Source organism: Salarias fasciatus, chromosome 6, assembly GCF_902148845.1.
Source record: "Salarias fasciatus chromosome 6, fSalaFa1.1, whole genome shotgun sequence".
Classification (NCBI taxonomy): Eukaryota; Metazoa; Chordata; class Actinopteri; order Blenniiformes; family Blenniidae; genus Salarias; species Salarias fasciatus.
This window is the reverse complement of record NC_043750.1, coordinates 12,053,625-12,074,277: the sequence shown is the minus strand read 5'-3', so window position 1 is coordinate 12,074,277 and position 20,653 is coordinate 12,053,625. Positions and strand designations below refer to the sequence as shown.

The 20,653-nt window shown below is 41.0% G+C and overlaps 3 protein-coding genes across 4 annotated transcripts; all 3 read right to left on the bottom strand.

Annotated features, from left to right (window-relative positions):
• Window positions 1-944: 944 nt before the first annotated feature.
• Window positions 945-9,753, bottom strand: cfap52 (cilia and flagella associated protein 52). Its single transcript, XM_030092967.1, has 14 exons — window positions 9,693-9,753; window positions 8,916-9,115; window positions 8,650-8,786; window positions 8,214-8,342; window positions 7,927-8,026; window positions 7,572-7,688; window positions 7,214-7,314; window positions 6,915-7,085; window positions 6,242-6,390; window positions 5,926-6,071; window positions 5,569-5,720; window positions 4,631-4,733; window positions 1,572-1,683; window positions 945-1,126 (listed from the first exon to the last, which is right to left on the bottom strand). The coding sequence occupies exons 1-14, from the start codon at window positions 9,751-9,753 to the stop codon at window positions 945-947; spliced, it is 1,860 nt and encodes a 619-aa protein (XP_029948827.1).
• Window positions 9,754-10,146: 393 nt separating this feature from the next.
• On the bottom strand, window positions 10,147-14,405 carry LOC115389973 (oocyte zinc finger protein XlCOF6.1-like). The gene is made up of 3 exons (XM_030093590.1): window positions 14,269-14,405; window positions 12,940-12,997; window positions 10,147-12,761 (listed from the first exon to the last, which is right to left on the bottom strand). The coding sequence occupies exons 2-3, from the start codon at window positions 12,986-12,988 to the stop codon at window positions 11,641-11,643; spliced, it is 1,170 nt and encodes a 389-aa protein (XP_029949450.1). The 5' UTR covers window positions 12,989-12,997; window positions 14,269-14,405; the 3' UTR covers window positions 10,147-11,640.
• An 816-nt stretch (window positions 14,406-15,221) lies between these two features.
• On the bottom strand, window positions 15,222-19,062 carry LOC115389971 (TBC1 domain family member 24-like). Of its 2 annotated transcripts, none has more exons than XM_030093585.1 (11): window positions 18,848-19,062; window positions 18,566-18,771; window positions 18,197-18,458; window positions 17,968-18,084; window positions 17,454-17,870; window positions 17,116-17,355; window positions 16,868-17,023; window positions 16,300-16,363; window positions 16,043-16,141; window positions 15,577-15,877; window positions 15,222-15,472 (listed from the first exon to the last, which is right to left on the bottom strand). In XM_030093585.1, the coding sequence occupies exons 1-11, from the start codon at window positions 19,036-19,038 to the stop codon at window positions 15,297-15,299; spliced, it is 2,229 nt and encodes a 742-aa protein (XP_029949445.1). In that variant the 5' UTR covers window positions 19,039-19,062; the 3' UTR covers window positions 15,222-15,296. The 2 variants fall into 2 exon arrangements, with proteins under 2 accessions (XP_029949445.1, XP_029949446.1); XM_030093586.1 differs by having other exon boundaries at window positions 17,968-18,081.
• Between the last annotated feature and the right edge of the window lie 1,591 nt (window positions 19,063-20,653).

Below are 20,653 nucleotides of genomic sequence, written 5' to 3'. Positions count from 1 at the left end.
TATGGCAGAAGATAAAGCGAGGGGAGACGTCTGATTTCACTGAGTCTGAGGAACTGATGCTGACTCAGTTTGTTATTAGACTTTTTTCTTTCTTTTTTTTTTTTTTTTTGCAAAAGCAAGTAAGTTAAAGTGAGAGAGAGAAAGGGCCTGTCTATCGTATGTTCCTTTTCTAACCAAGACTCCTCCTGACGGGGATCATTGATGGAAAATTAACAAACTGCAGACATGCTTAACTTGCCAAAATCTGGGCCTGAAAAAATCCTAAAAAAATTAGGCAACAATGTGAGTAAAGTCAGCATCAAACCTAATCTGTTATTGACTCAAGCTATATCTTTATTGTGATTTTACCAGTGACATATTGGACTGATGAGAGCTCCTGTTAGAGTATTCTGCATAAAGCCAGTTCACTTTTTCTCTGATGTGGATTTTGAAAGTATTCAGACCTATTCAAAGTTTAATTTAGAATAGATTACCCAACAGCCTGCAACAACAAATGAGAAAGTTTGCTGTAGAAAATGGTTTAGTATCCTTGGTGGTCTTTGGACAGGTTTGAAACAGTTAAATCGTTGACGAAGAACCAAAAAACAAACAAGTAACAGTTTGTAATAGAAACTATCACAGCAAACGTTGGACACATTTTGTAAATGGGTAAAATAAAATTGCAATATGATCACTATGCTTCTAAAGTGACTTTTATTTTGACACTCATGACAGTCAATAACAAAAGCAACCCTGTCAGGGTTGAACAAAAGGCACACGCAGACACACACACACATATACACACCCACTCAAACAACCACATAAATGTCATTGCTGTTCATTTAAATCCTATTTAATGTGTTCAGACTTCACTTCCACTCCATAAACGGATGTGATATGTACGTACTGTAAATAAATCTGACAATGAATCAGTTCGATTCAAGCATCCACCGCGCCGCACCACACTACTCCACAGACGGGTGAGGGAACCTCCAACGGAGGATAGCTCCGTCGGCGCTGGTGCTGACTAAAATGCGGTTGTTGGAGCAGATCTTGACGCTGGTGATGCTGCCGCCGTGAGCCAGCCCAACGTGTGATACTTGGCCTTCTGTGTAGTCCCACACCTTCACCAGCTTGTCATCGCCACCTGGAATGAAAAAGTGGAGCATGTATCAACACAGCATATGTCTTCTTGTGTCAGTGACGGAGGTGAAAATGAAGACAACACAGCAACATTTATAAAACCAGAAATCTTCCAACAGTATAACATAATAACACAGCACAGCCTGTTGTGTAATACAGTTCATCTGAAAGCTGTATCGGAATCTATATCACATAAATAGCTCTCTTGACTTTTCTCTCGATGTGACCATAATCAGCAGAAAAGTAGGAGCAAGTGCAAAAAATGACTGTCTATGAAATGAGCACACGCCATGCGCAAAAGCTTTTCTTTTGTTTCCTCTCTCTCTCTCTTTAGGTTAATTATTTATTTGTTTTTTTGGTTGAATCACACTGACATGAAAACCTCTGGGGGGGGGGGGGGGGGCCCACAAGAATGGCACAACAAGTAGCAGCTGTTTAATGGGCCATACCCGTCACGAAGTGCCTGCCGTCCTGTGTGATGTGCATGCCATTAATGGCTCCGGATTTTGAGGCCTCCAGCTCTCTGATGGTGGAGCCGTCAAACACCTCCCAGTAAGCAACCTGCAAAAAGAGCCAGCACGTTCAAATGAATCAAAGTGAATGCAATCCTATGGTACGTATGATGTTGTGGAGCCTCGTTATATTGCTGTTGTTAGTCCAGAATTCAATCAAAGTTATAAAACGTGGCAGTAATAGCAAATGAAATCAAGTATGCACCATAAATGATACATAACCTTCTGATCCCTTCGCTGCAGTCTTCAGTATAGCATTAATGCTGACTGACAATGTTGTTATGCGCATTTTTAACAAAATAGGGCATCGTCATCTCATTATTTGACGTACCAGCGCTTACATAATCCTACAGTATATCATAGACTTTATCATGTTCTATTTTGGTAATAGCTAGTGTGACCAGAGATCAGCTCATTATTTAAATACTGCATGGAAATGAGCTGGTCTCAGGTTAGATTTCTGTCAACCTGCCACGCATGCCTATTGAAGCTGCGTTTGCTGGTATGAATGATATTTGATCATCCCCGAGCCTTAACCGCTCTCGAGGTATCCAGTCTCACAAAAGGCAGCTGTTAAGTGAAGTTATTTATAGCTCAGGCAGCAGACACATCACAGAGGCAGAGTCCAAGACCAGCCCTTTCTTGTTATTTATATGACCGAGTTGATTACGTCTTAAAAGTGGCTGTAAACGAAGGCGCAAATAGATGCGATTAAAAACAGTCTTCTCAGTGAAATCAGTTTCTCATGAAAGAATTCACCGAAACACAAATATCTAAACATTTCTACAAATATCCAGCATTAAGAACATCGGAATTACAGAAATTGCACCTAAAATTAATTGGGCATTTATCATTTTAGTCCATGTTACATTCTTTTGGAAACTACAAGAGACAGAGGTTAATTTCACTGTACAAACCTATAACACATGAGGGGAAGGGGATGGTAATCTCACTCTCTCTCTCTCTCTCTCACACACACACACATCTATTACTGCTGGGTATCATGAATTGAAAGATGAAAAATGTGCTTGGTAAGAAAAGGGATCTTATTTACAGTTGTGAAACCAGCAGAATCGTATTCAATCTGCTCTCACAAGCAGCAGGAACATTTCAGTGAGGGCGATTCGAGTCTATACACTCCCTCAGAGTGGTGGATTCACTGATGGAACGACATGTCAATAGAATCATTGGCGAGAAATAATGTTGCAAAAACATTATTTTAGGAACGCAGCCAGCCTAAAGTCAGAAAATGGTTCAATTTTGACAGATCTGCCTTTTATTTGGTTTGCATTCTAAAACTCGTGCGTTCTAAAACTGTCACACATTTTAAAACTATCCATCGCAGGGTGTGGAAGCTGAGCCATGCTGATGTCCATCAATGCAAACACACACAGACATTCGCATCAAGTCAAATTCACATATACAGGAAACTAATTACCAGTCACAGGCATGTTTTTGGACTGTGGGGGGAAACATGAGAGAACCTACATGCACAGGGAGAACATGCAAACACTGAACTCTCAGGAGTGCAAAACACTGCATCACTGGACACCCCTGACTGCAACCAGAGAGAATGGACATAGTTTATCCTGTGTAACTTGATTTAGGCATGTTTATAGCTGGAAACCATGTTTTTCACAAAGCTTTTCTGAAATCAAGTAGAGAGGATTGATGGGTGTAAAGCTGTATTTCATGTGACTATTCATATATACCAGTATAGCAGCAGTAAATATTTTCTTTCCTCCCTCCCTCCTGTGTCATGTCCGCTCTCCTCTCCCCCACCACCGCCACGGCCTCGTCCCTCCTCCTCATCTTGTTTCATGAGCTGATTAGAGGCTCCCACCTGTGTGAGGAGTCTTGACCCATCTGTGTTCCCTCCTCAGCCTTCGAACCTGGCGCACAGCCTCGACACCAGGCATCAGGAAGTCAATGACATGTAAAAAGCAGGACGAACCAAAACTCGAGATCTATTCTTGGCGCCTTTCAGCAAGACAGACACAATATCTGTATACTCTGAAGTCCCAAGCTACAGAAGTGGCAAATGAAGTTTTTAAGAAAATACATGTTCACAAGAAAACTCAAGGACTATTAGAAGAGTTCATATCTTGTTACAAGAGTTCTATTTCATTATGCAAGTCGTCAAGACGAGACGACATTCTATCAAAACAAAAAAGACGCCACTAATTGGGCGTACTGCAATCAGCGATGTTCTGCTCCCGTTAAAAAGCATACTCTGAAAAAATGGTGTAAGTCAGCATATCATTACTGCTCCGGTGAAAATGCATCATCATCATTATCAGCAACACGCTCCTTCAGAAAACATCCTCTCTCATTAGCACAGCGTTTCCTTGACCTTCCACCTCCTGATTAACTCTCCACCTTTCCCGCCACTGTTTCCTCTGGGTTCTGTTTGGTTTGGGTTCCGTGGATCTACTCATACGGCCGTGCTGGGGAGTAAATAAAGGTTGGGGTGTGGGAAGGAGAGACAGTGTTGCTATTTGTTGTCTCAGACAGAGCGCCTGTGTCCTGGGATGAGCAGATGGCGTATCTGGCTGGCACTTGGGTGGCACAGGCACATCCGCAGGAAGGCACGAATACCCCAGCACTGCTCTCTATCTCTCCACTCTCCCTGCTTTCTTCTTTTTTTTTTTTTCCCTCTGAATGCCTTCCTCTCACTCACGCCGCACATCCACAGCGCTGTGTTAATCAGCACAGCTTGTCCTCACCTCTCGCCGTGCAACGACGGCAGCAATATGTGTCTGGCGTGCGCGGCCAGGTTCAAGGAGTGTGGATAAAAAGTCTCTCTCAAGACATATGACCAAGTCCCACTGACCCGATTCAACGGCCTCCAGCTGGTCGTTACATGAACAAATGAGAAGACGGGCGGCGACGTGCAAGTTACTCCATTCTTCTGAACTAACGCTGCCAAACCAATGGGCTTTTCCCTTGAAATGCACTGAATCATGAAGCAAAGAAGAAATGACAGCACAGCCCACCTTTCTGTCCGTGCCACTGGTAATGATCTGGTATTCGTCCGGATGGTAGCACACCGTCCTGAACATCGTATTGGCGATCATCATTTGAAGGCTGACAAATCGCCTACGGTAGTGGGAGCAGATGAAACATTGAAAACAAGATGAGTGTGGAACAACGATCTCATGAACATGCATGTCAAAAATCCCTCACATTATGGGATGTGATCATGACAGTTTAAGTGATTTATTTAAAGTACTATAATAATTTTGTCTGGCTGCATATAGAGAAAAGATAAGTCAAGATAAGCTCAGATCTGTCTTATAACCTTCTTTTTTTAGAAAAAAAAAATCTTGTTTATATCATACTAAAAGAGAAAACCATGCAACTCCCAGTGAGTGCAGCCTGAAGGCCTTTAATCTGCAGACTTGTTCATTGAAGAGGATTCATAATGAAAAAAAAGTACAACTACCATTACAGTTTTTAAAGGCTTCATTCTCCACACAGTGGAGACGCACAGATTAAAGGATTTTATGCTTCTTTATAAAGCTTTTTAGTTATTCTGCACCAGCCAGACGCCTTTGTACATTTTTCCAAGCATTTTTCTTCTATTACCACCCAGACCTGAGGACATATGTCTCTATTTTTCACTGCTACTCTCTCACTGGTGAGGAAATTAGAAAATATGTACAGTACTTTAAACCAAATAAGTTTGTTAATTGATTCAATAGTATGCCCCGCTACTTATCTGTAACCTCACTTGCTCTCTGCAAAATGCAGCATGTCATGGGGCAAAATTCTCAATTATTTCACAGCTTTGACTCAGTGGAGAGGCTCTGCAGTGCCATCACACGAGCAGAAAGAGAGCAGGGGGCAATATCATGCACCGATTATACAAGACGAGAAGTGCTGAAAGTCTGGCATGTTCCCGGAGAGTCGTGGCTGCAGATGAGCGACTCACACAATATCCCAGACGATGCAGGCCCCGTCAGCGCTGGCGGTGACACACTCTTTGTCATCACTCTTAATTTTGATAGACGTGATGGCGGCTTTGTGCTCCTTCATAGTCTCCAGTAACCGATGGCCGTGTGAGTGCAGCTCCCAAACACGCACCTGCAAATCGGCAAACTGAGCTCAGAAATTCTCACAAGAAAACACCCGTGCATTAACTTTACCACAGATCGGCATTTTCTGTCGAATCAAACAAGTCCATGTTGCTGTTGTTAAATCAACTGCCTTATCATGTGTTTTCATTTGACAAGCCACACAACTTATAAAACAGTAGGCTTTTCTTTTTCTTCTAAAAACGTCTCCTGACCTGTCCCTCTCCTCCTCCACTGACGATCATCTTGCAGTTCCTGGTGCCAGCGATGGCTGTCACTGCCATTCGGTGTGCATCATGGATGATGAGGAGGAGTTTTCCACTTTCCGGTCCAAACACTCGAATCTTACTGTCATTCCAAGCTAGGAGAGAATTAAATATATTTTTAACTGGAAACAGTCTAATTTTAGCTCTCTGGAGTTTTACACTGCTGTAACTGGATGTGTTCAATAAAAGTTCATTTAAAAGGGAATATTCCTGGAAGTGAGAGGCTCCACTGCTGTGTTTGTGGAAGAGTTTCCCTCATCCCCACCACTGATGATGCTGTGTCCATCAAGCATGAAGTCCAGGGCGTTGCAGGTCATGTTGGGGACCGTGATGCGCAGCAGCTCTTTGGGTCTGTCAATGTGCCACAGCCGGATGTCGTTCTGCGAGCAGGTTGCAAATAATTCTGAGGTTCCACTGGTGAACACATGGAAAGAAAAACAGACAATCTCATGAAAATCAGCTAAACAGATCATTATAACATTTGATTTGGCAGAGGATTAATGTAATTATTGACAGGAGGAAAGTGGATCCAACGTTTCACTTAGGTCACAGGTGTTTAATAAATCTATTACACTGTTGTCTCTGCCTGTAATGGACTTCAATGATGTGTAATGGATATGTCTCCCCCTTGTGACGAAAATGATGAACTAAAGTGTTTCAATAGTAAACGTGCTTCAAGACAAGCAGCTGAAAGATTTACACAGTAGTCATTGTTCCTCTTTTTTGACAACATTATCTTATTTGATTAGAGTAGATTTAGAGTAGATAAAAATGTCATCTATAAAATCGTGGTGTTTCTTTGGACATTGTGTGCATGCCTTAGAAATTTAAATGAATATGTCGAGGCTACTGGAGCCACTTTTGTGGATTCTAACAAAAAAAAAAATATATCAGGTATTTTGTGTCTCATCGTTTCTGACTGAGTACCTGCGACTTACAATGGGATGGCAACATCGTTGACAGCACTGCTGTGGCTGCTGAAGATGATTTCTGGTTCAAAGTTCTCAAGAGTGAAGCAATACAACTCCGATGACTCTGTCCCAACAAAGAACTTTTGTCCCTCTTCAGTGAGAGCAATGGAGGTCACCCCCTGTCCAAGTTTAGCTTTCCTAATGTGGAAGACAAAAGGATAAAAAAGACTGAGAACAAACACAGCATAAATGCTCTAAATAAACACCACGGTAAGTAATTCAGGTATTTTTGGTGATCATGAAAAGGATGACATTTTAAAACTTACTTGGTAATTTTGAAATCTGTCCCTGAACATAAAGCAACGGTCCCACAACCAGAGCCGACCAGCAGTTCTCCAGAAGGCAGGGTCCGGATGACGTTGACACCCTAGACATGGAGGAGCAGTGACTTCTCAGCATTTGTTCTTGAAAAGGTTGATATTCATTAATATCAGTATTTACAAGGAAGTAGTTTTTACGACCATTTAAATGTTTTAAAACATTGCAAAGACAGTTTTACTTTGTCACTGTACAGGGTGTGGTGGGGGTGAGGCTGCTGACGAGCACAATGGCAAAACTTCTTGGGAACCATTTTATGGTCATGCAGTCAGGAGGAAAGCAGCAAGTCTTGGGAAGGTGACTTACCACACTGTATTTGGGTTTTTTGGGGCCACAGTCGGTCAGAAGTCTTGTTCCCAGGTTGATTTTCAGTATGTCGCCACTTGTGGTACCACAGAAAATGAACTGGTCATTTTCTGAAATCTGCATAACATTGCAAATTCAAACATTAAACACTTTGAATCTCAAGCACAGACTGTCCCAAAACTTACACAATTAATGCACTTTAGACAATTTTGAATAAATGAAATCATCCGGAGAGTCATTTCGATATAAAGCAACACACATAATGTAAGCAGCCGACATATTTCTGGATTTATGAAGACTTCAATAACACTGACTAAACAAACAATCTGGAAGAAAGTGACTAATTGTCCCATACCTCTAAACATTTCACAATCCTCCTCAGTTTCCCAGTGTTACACTCTGTGGGCCTGATCTTTCTGTTGGGGAGGTCCAGTTCCCAGACCCGCAGTGTGCCACTGCCAAAAGAAAAACCCACTCCACTAAATTTACAAACATCAAGAGCTGAACATTTAGAAAACACATGCTGAAAATAGCAATCCTTATATTGCATTTGCTGTGACACAATATTTACTTAGCAGATAAGACTGCAAATGAGATGAGATGTAGGTTTTTCAGAAAATAAGCAAACATCAGCCCACTCACCTGCCAGCAGAAACGAAGACATTGTCATTAGAGTTTGAGTATTTCAGAGCCATGCAGTGACCTGCACTCTGAGCAGATGCTGGGCTCCCACAAACAGCTTGCTTTGTCTCGATATTCCACAAAACGATACTGAAAACACACAAGAACACTTCTCAAAACAGAAATTTACTGTGGTTTCACTTGCTTTGGAGATTGGTGGCCATATAGTGCAGTGTTACTAGACAGGACAGTCATCATGATCTCACTTTACAGGTAGTTTGAGCTGTCACTGAAATCTTTCTCATATGAACAGGAAAGCAACATTTCAAACAAATTATCAAGTCACTCGTGGGTTTTGAAAGCAGCTTTCCACTATATTTCAAGTCATCATGCTCCTTTTGGCTATACTGCTTTGTGGGGTTTAAAAAGGAGACCTTTGTCCAATTTCCATGATTACCTGCCGTCATCTTGACCCCCAAGGGACACCAGGTACTTGTCACTGGGAGAGAAAGCTAGTGATTCCACCTTCGCCTTGTGGAGCAGAAACTCAGCATACACTGTTCTCTTTTCAAAGTCCCAAACAATTATATTGGCCTAGAGAAATGTTGCACAAAATGGTACAATTACTTAAACAATCTGACATTTCCACAGGGAAAAAAAATACTGCTTTCATCCTCAAAAATACAACATTAAATCAGTTTTTTTCATCACCACAATAGCTACCTTGAAGCCTAAAAAGTTGACCTGCCCAGATGCAATGTACTGTCCACTCTTGGAAACTGAAATGCAGGATATGTTGTTGGTGTGTCCATGCAGGAACTCCTGCTTGCCGGTGCTGGTTTTCTTCAGGATGACTGTACATCCCAGAGGATAGATCAGGTGCTCTTTGTCTGGGTGGACAATCAGGCCAGAAAACACATGTCCTGAGGAAGAGAGGCAAGAAGAATGCAGAAGTAAGCATCACTGCTGTAATTTTATAGCAATGAGTGATATTTTTTTTTTTATCAATATTGTAATTTGATCAAAATTACTATGATATGAATTAAGCTTAGACATTAATAATATTGGTACACACTACATTATTTTGACAATAAATTGGCTTTATCTCCAACTAATTTTGTACTCTGTATACTTCGTTTGCATGACTATTATGCTTTGAAAGTAGAAATTTCATAGAAACTGATTCAATTACTTCTATCGAGCACTAGATTTCATACAATCACATTTAAAGTGGTTAAATTGACAAATAGCTTGAGTAGTTTATGAGAGAAGGGCTGTTACTTCAGCATTGTTTGAACAAGTTTTTTAACGGTAAGTAAACAAAATATAACGTTAGTAGTGAACATTAATTAACACTAATAAACTCAACTGAGAACAATGCCCATTCACATTCTGTCGTTAATATAACATTACAAAATGTAGAGATTAATTACATACACTACAATAGGACTGTTGTTCCAGCCGGATGTCTGTTTGATGAACTGTCAGTATAAAACTCACCATTGAAGCCAATAACGGCCTCCAGTTCCAGCTGCGGGAAGTCCGGTGCTTCACGGGCCATAGTCGAAAGTCAATTCGGAGCTTATTCCACCTGGAAGATGTTGACAATAACTACTAGACGAGTAAACTGAACTTCTTTCGACAAATTAAACGCTTCTGACTCTGGACTTTCCGCTATAGCCAAACAAATGGTTGCCTAGCAACAACCGAGCGGGGAGGGACTGGTCAAGAGGGTGCGTTCAGGACCTGTAGGAAATAATCTCTTTTACAATGTGGGCAAATAAAACTTAAGAGATAAAAAACTTGACTGACCTCTGGGTTGAAAAAAAGACACAATCAAGTACGTCTTCTACTTCATCAAGTTTTTTTTCTAAGTATTTGTAGTTTCAGTATGACTTTTCTTTACAAGGAACTTTGTGCATTTCAGCATGAATGTAGCGGTCATTCGCTGCAGGAGTGTTCATGTTCTCATTTTATTTTGGATTTAGGAATTCATATTAAGTACACAGATTTATGTCAAAAACAGAAGGAAATACAGTTTTGTTGTGTATTCATAAGTGCAATCCATGCATCACAGAAGTAAAAAAACATCAACAAAAAAACCATAAAAAGCAATAATATGGAACAGACAAAGGGAGTAGTTGAAAGTAAAGTCAATAAAATTGACAAATATAGCAGAAGTGTGTTCACCTTCAATGACCTGACCTAAAGTTTGATATCTGCTTAAAGATCAGAAAAAAAAAACCCAGAACAAATGTCATTCAAACTATGTTTCTCTTAAATGCTTCACGTTGGTGTTTTGTTTGTTTTCACTTGGATAATGATGTTGAATCAGCATGTCCACATTTATTTTTATTTCACAGATATGCACTTGTGGTACTTTCATCGTCCTTGCGTGTGCCATGGCATTGCACTGATATTATTATTGTACACTTGCTTTTATAAGCAGAAAACATGTAGCAGAATTATTTGAGACACCATATTATCAAACCTTATATAAAACAAAGAACACTGAACCACATTTCTTAAAAAAAATGTTTGTGATACACACTGAATACATACAACAGGGTCTCAAGATGTGCTCACTGAGTAAAGTCCAAAGTGTGCTGGAAATGAAATTATAACTATACCATATTTATGCTGTACATTTCAATAAAACTGGAATTACAACATAACATTTGTGAAGCAGCGAGTTTGAAGTCTATGAACATAAATCCAACCACAAAAAAATTGCTCTTGCATGAAGTGCTTTTGAACCACTGCTTTCAAAACATATTGCCACTTTGTGATTGGCGGATCACAGGAAGCAGCTAGTTTCACTGGTAGCATACCTCCACGGAGATAAAGAAAATAAAATAAAAAAAAAAACCCACTTATTTTAGCTGTAACACTTTGTTTTTGGCAGGTTTGATTATCTTCATCCTATGATAACAGCATTACTCCAAAGTTTGATGAACTCCAACTCTTTTAATTCTGACTTAGATACAGCAAGTGTAGAAGATAAACAGATCAACAGGTTAATGAACAACACCAAAAGTGCTGTAGGGAAGAGCGTCTGTTATTGACCATTTACGATTTATTTTAGGCATCTAAAAAAAAAAATTAAAGGCTTTTTTGGTAGTGCAACTTTCTTATTTGGCTTCTCGGTTGTGCCAAGTGAAAAATTGGGGGATTATCTCCGGCTCAATCCAAATCTGTCACACTGAGGAAGACATGAGCAGAGCAAACTCACGTCCTGTCGTGAGCTCAGATATTTTAGGCACAACAAAAAGTTTGATTTTGATGCTTTGTCATTGGTCACTATTGGCAAAAAAAAAAAAAAAAGTCATAAACTGCACAGAGTGAAAAAGGCTCATCTGTACCTCGAATGAATGGCTGATCGTTATGTTACAATCTACTGAGCAAGAAATCAGGTATGTTGGCGTGTTCGTTTTGTCAAGATATACTTTTAACTGCTGGGAGTCTCTGAGGGTCCTTCAAAACCTAACAGGCCTTTGGCTGTTTCCATGGACATCTGTCTGTGAGCGTGTGACCTGCGGTGTCTGCTGAGAGAGTGGCTCCAGGAAAACCTGCGGCCACAGGTGAGGCACAGGTAGGGTCTTTCTCCTGTGTGTGTCCGCTGATGCTTGGTCAGCGACTTGTACCGGGTGAAGGACGCTCCGCAGTCGTTACAAATATAATTCGCAGACTTAATGTGAACATTTTGTTCGTGCTCCTTCATGTTGCCCAGCTGTGAGAAGCCTTTACCGCACACGGGGCAGAGATGCGGTTTCTCGCCAGAGTGGGTCAAGCCGTGGATATTCAGGTCCTGGCGGGAATAAAATCCTTTGAAGCAGATCAGGCATTTGAAGGGCCTTTCCCCGGTGTGGCTCCTCATGTGTCTCTTCAGCCCTTCGGAGCGGGAGAAGCAGCTCTCGCAGACGGAGCATTTGAATGGTTTCTCGCCCGTGTGCGAGCGAAAGTGCCGGCGGAGCTCGGAGGCCTTGAAGAAACACATCCCGCAGTCTGGGCAGCAGTGGGGCTTTTCCGGCTGCTCTTCGTGCGTCTTTTCATGTGCTTTGCAGTGACCTGCTTCAGAAAATCCTTTTCCGCAGACCGAGCAGACAAAAGGCCTCTCGCCGGTGTGCATCCGCTTGTGGCGGACCAGTTTGTTGAGTTTACTGAACGTCTTCATGCAGTATGAGCACTGATGGAGTGCTTTGGGTTTCTTCGAGTGTGTGCGCTTATGCCTCTCTAACTTGGAAGGCCGATTAAAAATTTTCCCGCAGTCGGGACAGGGGTGCTGGTTGGACCTATTGTGGCATTTCTGGTGTCGGTTCAGCTTCTCCTGTTGCGGGAAGCTCTTGTCACAGTGCTGACATTGATAAAGAGTCTTAGGCTTCCTTGTGTGAACAGGTTTATGTCTCTCCAACTTTGATGGCCTGTTAAATACCTTGCCACAGTCAGAGCACGGGAAAGCCCTGTCTGAGATACTGCGAGCAGGTTTAGCGGAGTTCTCAGGCTGAGTGGGAGTCGAAGCATCATTGGAATCTGACTCGGAACCCATCATCACCATGACGACCTCCGGATCTGAGGAACAATCACATCAAACAGCACTGTTTCAACAGGACCAACTAGAATATGTGTCAAACAGTATAATTAACTTTTTTACATGAAAAATACAATGCGCCAGTTGTATGAGAAACCTTCCTTCATATTTACAAAAAAAAAATGCAACAAGTAATGGGATTTAAAAAAAAAAACATACCTTCATCAGAGGATTCTGTTTTAATGACAGGTGTGACTTCTGGCCCCATGGCTGTATCCTATTGGGAGAACAACACAAAAACTTATCAGAAAATAATGCCATATTCATTATTAAGGGGAAACTATCTAACAATTATGGACAATCATAGACAAGTAATTTCTCTTAACATGTGTGAATCAAAATTACTCATTCCGTGGCAGCTGCCAGGCAAGAAAATATTTCTAGTTCACTGTTTTGTCCAAAGGATTGTTTTGTTTGGTGTATGGACAGAGTGGGACAGGAACCCAAATTGGAAACTTTGGGACTGTATTGATTAATTGCTGTTTAATATAGTACATTACAAAAGGTTGACAATTCCTCCAAGTTTTGCCTTGCAGAAGCATCAGAAAGTAATTATCTGAAAAAGCACATGTTCATAAAGGCAACAACAGGACACTAATTATACGCTCTAAACGGTGTCAGTGAATAAAGGAAATATCAAAATAAAGATAGCTCCCTTTTAAAGAGTAGCTTAATTTATATATGACACACTGTTGAAGCAGAGATTGCTTCTGAGGATGGCAGTGTTTTGATTTCTTATCAGTTCTATGCAGAAATTTGACACATCACTCTGACAGCGTGTTGCAGTTTTTCAAGTCACCAACAGATCACAACATAACAAGGATTAACAGAAAGACAACTGGATTTCGTGACATGTGTTCCACTCAGTCACACAAAAACCTACATTATGACACTGTACACTAAATACATATTGGGATGTCGAACATGCATACAAAGATTCCGCATGCACGAAGCAGATACTTGACCTACTGTAATATATATATTTTAATGCATCGTCTGGTTATACCATCAATAAAAACTGCTCCGTTAAACAGCTGTCTGCTCATAATGGTCAATGTGCAGGGCCAAAATAACCAATCAGTCGTGCCTCGTTCATGAATGGAGAAGATGATGAAGCCAAAACCTTGTCAGACCTTTAAAGTGTCTTACGGTAGAGCTAGGTCTTTCACATCTGCATTAAAAAAATAGTGGTCGCTGCTGATTCTGTGATCAAAGATGCATGCAACATCTGCGCCTCTGCAGGGCAGAAATGTCAGTGAACTGTACTGTAGCATGACAACGTGTCCTAAACACAGACACCTTCGGGTGCCGTGCGACATTATGGCGCAAGATATGGGCTTTAAACCTGGGAGTACTGTCAGAAATGTGCTAAATTAGGACACACGGACACAAACATCGTTCGCTAGCTGCCTTAGCTAAAGCTAACACTGCCGCGTTAGCCGCAAACGTCGTACACGACTCCAAAGGGCGTATAAGACTCAGTCCCACCTCTCTAATAATCCTGAAAGGATACGGCTGTCAGTATTTTCTTCACGCAGCGCTTAATAAATCACGCCACATGCATTGTAAGGGCTTCTAATCGCAGCAGCGAGCTAAACAGGCTACACCACTTTGGTAGATGTTGGTATTCCTCTGTGTTGCCTTCAGGTACACCGTGTAAAATTTGGCAATAACAATCTAAAACTCATGAAAAATTATATTACTGTTGTATGCCCTGCAGACATGTTCAAAACTGTACCTCCACTGTTAAAATAAAGTGTTCTGTACTGTATGTGATCTATGTTCGCGTTTTCATCAATAAAAATAATATGTGTTTTTTTAGTTTACACACTATCCTCGTGATTTCAAAATGTCCCATTAGTCCTGAACGCAGCGAAGGTTTTTAACAAAACTTGCGTCGATGCAGAACTCAAGGAAAGTAATTTTTCCTTTATCTTTGTTAAAAATTAATTGCCAGTGGCAGGAATAACAACGGGTAATGCCCACTTGCGCGTGTTGTTGCAATAAATGTACCACAGCCCATTTAAAATCGCTTAGTATTTCACTCCATACTGTATAAAACTGCCTGTTTCGACACAGTGAGAGGACGAACAACTGATAATTATTAAGTTTGCATCATATAATTAAAGATTTGCTGAATAGCCATACATTAAGGTGCTGTGTGGAGACAGTAATGTATGTGTTTCTACATTCAGGAAGGTAAGTCCACACGGTTGTAAAGTTTATTGCTATAGTGTGGTCACATTCAGCCAGTATGATCAAAAATGATCATTTAGTGAGATGATTTGTTTAATCATCTTTGTTATGATAAAGTACCTCAGTGCTCACAAAACATCTATCTCACAAACACATTTCATTGTACTCCATACATTATGTTTTTTCCTTCTTTTCAAGACCAGAAGATCTTGAAAATCAGAAGATCAGAAAAGAACTGAAATCCATTGAAAAATTCAATTCACTTTAATAGCATGATGAAAAACAGGTTCACGTATTTACAAGGTTGCTCTCATTTCAATTCACTGGGAGGGAAAACACTGAGAGAAGGAAATAGAGTTCTGGATGCCCCACACTTCCAAAGACTGAATCTTGAAATGACTCTTGCAGAGTGGGATGTTCTTGAATGTGTCGCAGGACTCGGTGTGCCCTCCTTCCAGGTCTGCCTGCAGGCAGAGTGCGTGGCCCCCATCACCACCTGCAAGACAGCACGTACATCAGCACTGCCCATTGTTGTGAGATCATCTGACAGTCCACTGATGTCAGGCTTTCTGTCTTTTGGCAATATGTGAAGTGACGCACCGATAACAAGCTGACTGTCATTGCCAGCAATGAACATGGAGGCTTCTTGCTCCTTGTGTCTCTTGGGCTCCTTTGCCGTCATGGGCTCCTCTGCAGGTGCAGCGAAGGGGACTGTCAAGTAGCTGGGATTCTGGGGCGTCCCAGCAGGACAGGTGAGCAATGCGGCAGAAACACTGAGGGTATTGCTGCTTTTCAGAATCTGAGAGGATGCACCAACACCGGTCTGACTCTGCTGTGGAGAAGCTTTTCGGGTCATGATGTTGACCACCGTCTGCTGGTAGCGCTCCATGTTGGGACGCAGCTGAAAGAGTAATGGCATGTGTTATTCCACAAGCACTGCAGTGTCAGAGGAAGAGCAATGCAGTGAATGTAATGCAATGTAGCCATTAATTAAGTCGACAGCATTAAAAAAAAAAAAAATGTTATCAACAGATGAAGGGATGAAGAAATCATAAACATGACTCACCGTGAAAACAAAACATTCCCCGGTTCCAAAGTATGTAACTTCATTACAGTCATATTTTCTTCTTTCTATCAAATCCGTTGACAGGAAAGCACCAAACACCTGAAAATAGTAAACCCATTGTTGTAACATTTACTGTTTTTTACTGTTACAGTTTCATTGTTTTGTGTTATGACAGATAAAATTCCTTAGAATCAGCTCTGAGTAAACAAGTAAAGTTATCACTATATTTTATGTTATTATTACTATTGATTTGTTACCTCTTCATCCAAAGTTTTGATTATCAAGACTGTGGGTTCATGTCCCTCCACGTGTGAGTAGAATCTAAATGTTGGAAAAAAAAAAAAACATGTTGATTTTAAATGTCAAGTGAAGTAATACTTCTCAGCACTGTTATCAGTAACTCAGTGAACAGACTTCCAGGTCTGACTGCAGTGTATGGTAATATTTTCTATCCAGTTCAGAGGAATGTAAAGTGAGATAGAAGCTTTAAAATCATAATCTCAACAAATTAATAAAAGTATGATCTATTGACAGGTAACAATGACAAATTATAACATTTGTTGTGCGTGAACTGTGACACCCAACAGAGTAAACATGTTGATGGTGTAAACACTGCTGTTGCCACCAGTGACACAAAAAACAGATGTGTTTTTCACCACAGGAACGCAGTATTGAAAAGAAAATGATCAATATGATCTGTTTCTGCATTTGTTAGTGAATGAATTATTACACCGAGTGAAAGCTTTTGCCACAAACAGCTCAACTGTTATGTCTATCGAAATGAATATAAAAAACTAAATTCAGAATTAGTTAAAGACAACTTACGAAGCAAGGCTTCTGCCGTGTTCAGCTGTACTGAACAACCTAATGGGACTGAAAAGAGCAAAGCGTTCAGGTATCCAGGCCCAGACCACTCTCATCTCCGTCCCCGTTACAACGCTGGAGCTGAAGTTTTCAAAGTCGACTGTCTCCACTGACTGCCTGAAGAAACAAAAGGAAGATCAATTATTTGGGAAAGTGAAATAAACTAAAGATAAAACATTTGAAGCAATGCATAGCCAGTGTGAACCTACCTCTTCTGGTGGATGCTGACACCTTTTTGCATGAGGGAGTCCTTGTTGGCATTGAAAAGGAGGTTGAGCTCTCTCCGTGTGGCCATTGGTATCATGAAGGCTTGCTCCAGAAGCTTCTCCGCTGTGCAGTGACGAACAACATTCTGCACAAATCTTTTCATGTCTGTCCTGAAGTCCTCCACATCTGCTACTCGAGATGACACTGAGACTTTGTAAAGGCTGAGCAGAGCCAGTGCCACCCTACAACAAAATTACATAAAAACGGAGTGTGAGTTCATTTAAAGTAAAACAAAGTGAGATTTAGAAATGTGTTGAAGTGAAAAAAAATGACAGCAAACCTGTAGAGGACCTTGAAACCCTCCAATAAGTAGACATCCAGAACTCTGATGGCGTACGTGAACGGCAGGTCAGCAAATATCCACATGATCCAGTCGGAGTAAAACTCAAACAGGTTCTGGTGAGAGCTGGCTATGAGCTTCCGGATGCCTCTGCAGCACTTGTTAGCGAGGTCTCCGAAGGTCATGCAGGAAGCACGGTAGGTGAGGAAGGTCTGATCAATGTAACGCTTGTTGGGATCGTTGTAGCAGATCAGACGACAGACGCTGTAGAAACACTCCGCTTCGTCCTGGCTGAAGTGGAGGAGGAGGGAGACCAGGGCCGGAAGGATGGGGCAGAAGTTCATGTCTGGAAAGTATTTGCCGAGGCAAAGAAGGATCCGCTTGACTGAATTCAGGCCTGCTTTGTTGAGGCAGTATCTGGATTTGAAAAAGAACAAAGAGGATCTCGCTTGATGCTTGTATGAAGACATGAATGCTGAAATGCCTCTGAACATGTTTTATTAAGGGAAACTACCGTGGTATTTCTCCATCCTCCATATATTCTGGGACTGGGTGGTTGCTGATTTTATGTTCTCCAAATAGATTCTTGGCCAGTTCGTAGTAATTGTCTCTCTCTGGAGTGGCTGTCCTGCTGGAGATTGAACATCATTATATGAATTTAACACGGCACTGTTTGAATCAAAACAAAAAAAAAATGCTTTTCTTAGCAGCATACAATTCAAATAAAATATTAATCCTTTAACCTGGAGTTGATGCTGTGGATGATGTGATAGTATGCTTTGGCCCTCAGAGTGTGCGGCGTGGCCCAAAAACCTTCTCGGCCCATTTTTTTCATCTGGTGGTGAGCGCTGTTCAGGATCTGCTGGTATTTTTCCGCAGCCTCGGGATCAATCTTTTCCCAGTCCACAAACTGTCCATACTTCATCCCAGAGTTTGAACTAATCTCCCAGTTATCTGATTCTGAGATGGTCATCATGGACACTGACTTAAGACTTCCTCTACTGCCTGAGGAAATCATGCACACACATATTAGAAGGCAATTATATTCCTCTGAACAATACAAATAGAAAAAAAAATGTGAAAAAAGAGCACTGTAAATCATTTGACTATACCATTAAGATCCCTTGTGAGTGAATGCTTGCTTTGTTTTGCCTTGGATTTCTTCGAGGATATTCGAACAGGAGATGTATTCTCCTCTTTTTCCTCCTTTTTGCCCCCTTGATACTTGAGCTGCAAGCTTCCTCGCTCGTTCGACTTTGAAATATTTCCCATCATGAAGTCAGCGTACCTCTCCGATGTCTCATAATTGTAAAATGATCTGGGGAACATTTGATTCCAAGTTATTTTGTGCACTTCTGTTATTTATGCATATTTGTATGAACATCAGTGCCTACCTGGAGCGCGGTCTGAGGAAGCTCTCCTGGTTCTCTGTCTTCCCACCATTATTCTCCTCTGGGCTGTGACAGGAGTGAGATCTTTGTCTGGATCTGCTTCTTGCTGTGGAGCTCAGGTCTTGGTCAGAAGATGTGAGAGAGCTAATGCTTCCACAGTTGGAGAACTCTGGTGTCCTGGAAATGTGAATCATCCTCTTCTTTCAGAGCTGGACGGCCGTTGTTCCCGGCTCCACAGAGGGTCAGGGCCTTTTATAAACCCCGAGGCTGTGGTCATGTGAGCTGAGTGCAGTTTGTTTGTGGTAATTCAAGCAGTGGAAGTGTAAAGTTCCACTGATGTCCAGCGACATGCAGTGTCTGATTCTGAGAAGTAAACTGTTGAGACAGCAGTAACCTCATAATCAAAACATAAAGTCTTGCTGTGAAAATTCTAATATAGTGACTTTAAATAAATCATTATTCATATGATTAATTGTCTGAAAAACACTTGTAACAGCTGTATATGTAAATGGCATGTTTAATCGATTAAGATTAAACATGTCGATCAAGCAGAATTGAATGTTTATGACAGGGGTGAAATGTTTGTGAGATTTTCATTCCGATAGCGACATTTTCTTGAAAATTAATTTCTCAGGGGTTAAAAGTTGTTATGCGGCAGTTTTAGTGTTTTCTCTGAAATTGGCTTCTTGTGTATCAAAATGCCAACAACGGCATTTCCAAGAATTCTTCCAAGCACTATTATTTCACACAACATACATATGTTTTCGTCTAAACACGACCTTTGTTTGGTTATGAAACATTAAACCTCTAAATGCACGGCCTCTTATGTGGGCACCGCATATAATGGAGTTGAACAACAAACTCTGTAGCCATTCGGAGTGAAGAATGTGTGCTACTATGCGTCTGTATTGATTTGAAGGCTGAAGGATTAGTTGTAAACATCTGTTAGAAAATGCAATGTTTTCATTTTTAAATGTCACCTGTCTAAGCCAAGAATGTACTAAGATAGATTCACTTCAGAGATGAATGCACTTTTTGAGTCCGGAAAACAAAACTAACATCATTACTTTGGAGTAATTACTGTGGAAAAACTGTGTTTTCTTTTTTCCAAAAAACACATCTTGCTTCCACTCAGCCCCATTATTATTGGCCCTCTACAGTGGTGTCGTGTAAAACTTCACATATCTGAGAAGTGACTGGAGTCATTTGCTTGACAATCATTTCTGTGAATGAACCCAGAAATGAACTCTATAATAATAAATCATCTTTTTTATGTGTTCCTGAACTTTTGAATCACTTTTGTTCCAAAACATGCATGCCTTGTGACTATGAGAGGAAATCAGAGTGCCAGGAAAAGAAATCCCACACAGGCACAAGATGACATGCGAGTCTTTCTGTGAAACATGAGAACTTACCTCCACATCACCATCACCCTGAGGACTTATTGATTTTGGAACCTACTTGTGTTTTCTGGAAAATAATCACCTGTTTTACATGTGTTGCAGTACTAAGATGGAACTTGAAATTGAGCTGAAATTTTGACACCGGCACCTCTTCTGACACTGTCAGTAATCTTGAACAGTGTATACAGAGCTAGCATGTATGAATGGGTATTCAAGGGAAAAAAAAAAAAAAACTTGACATAGCCATATTTTACCTGGGGAAAGTAGGAAAGCCACTATTTGTCCTGCATACACCCCCTTTGATATCAGCAATCTTAATGAAAGAAACCACAAAGTGGTCCGAGTAGCTACACAAACTCACTGATGATCCAACATCTATGATTGTAATCAAACCGCTTGTTCTGCA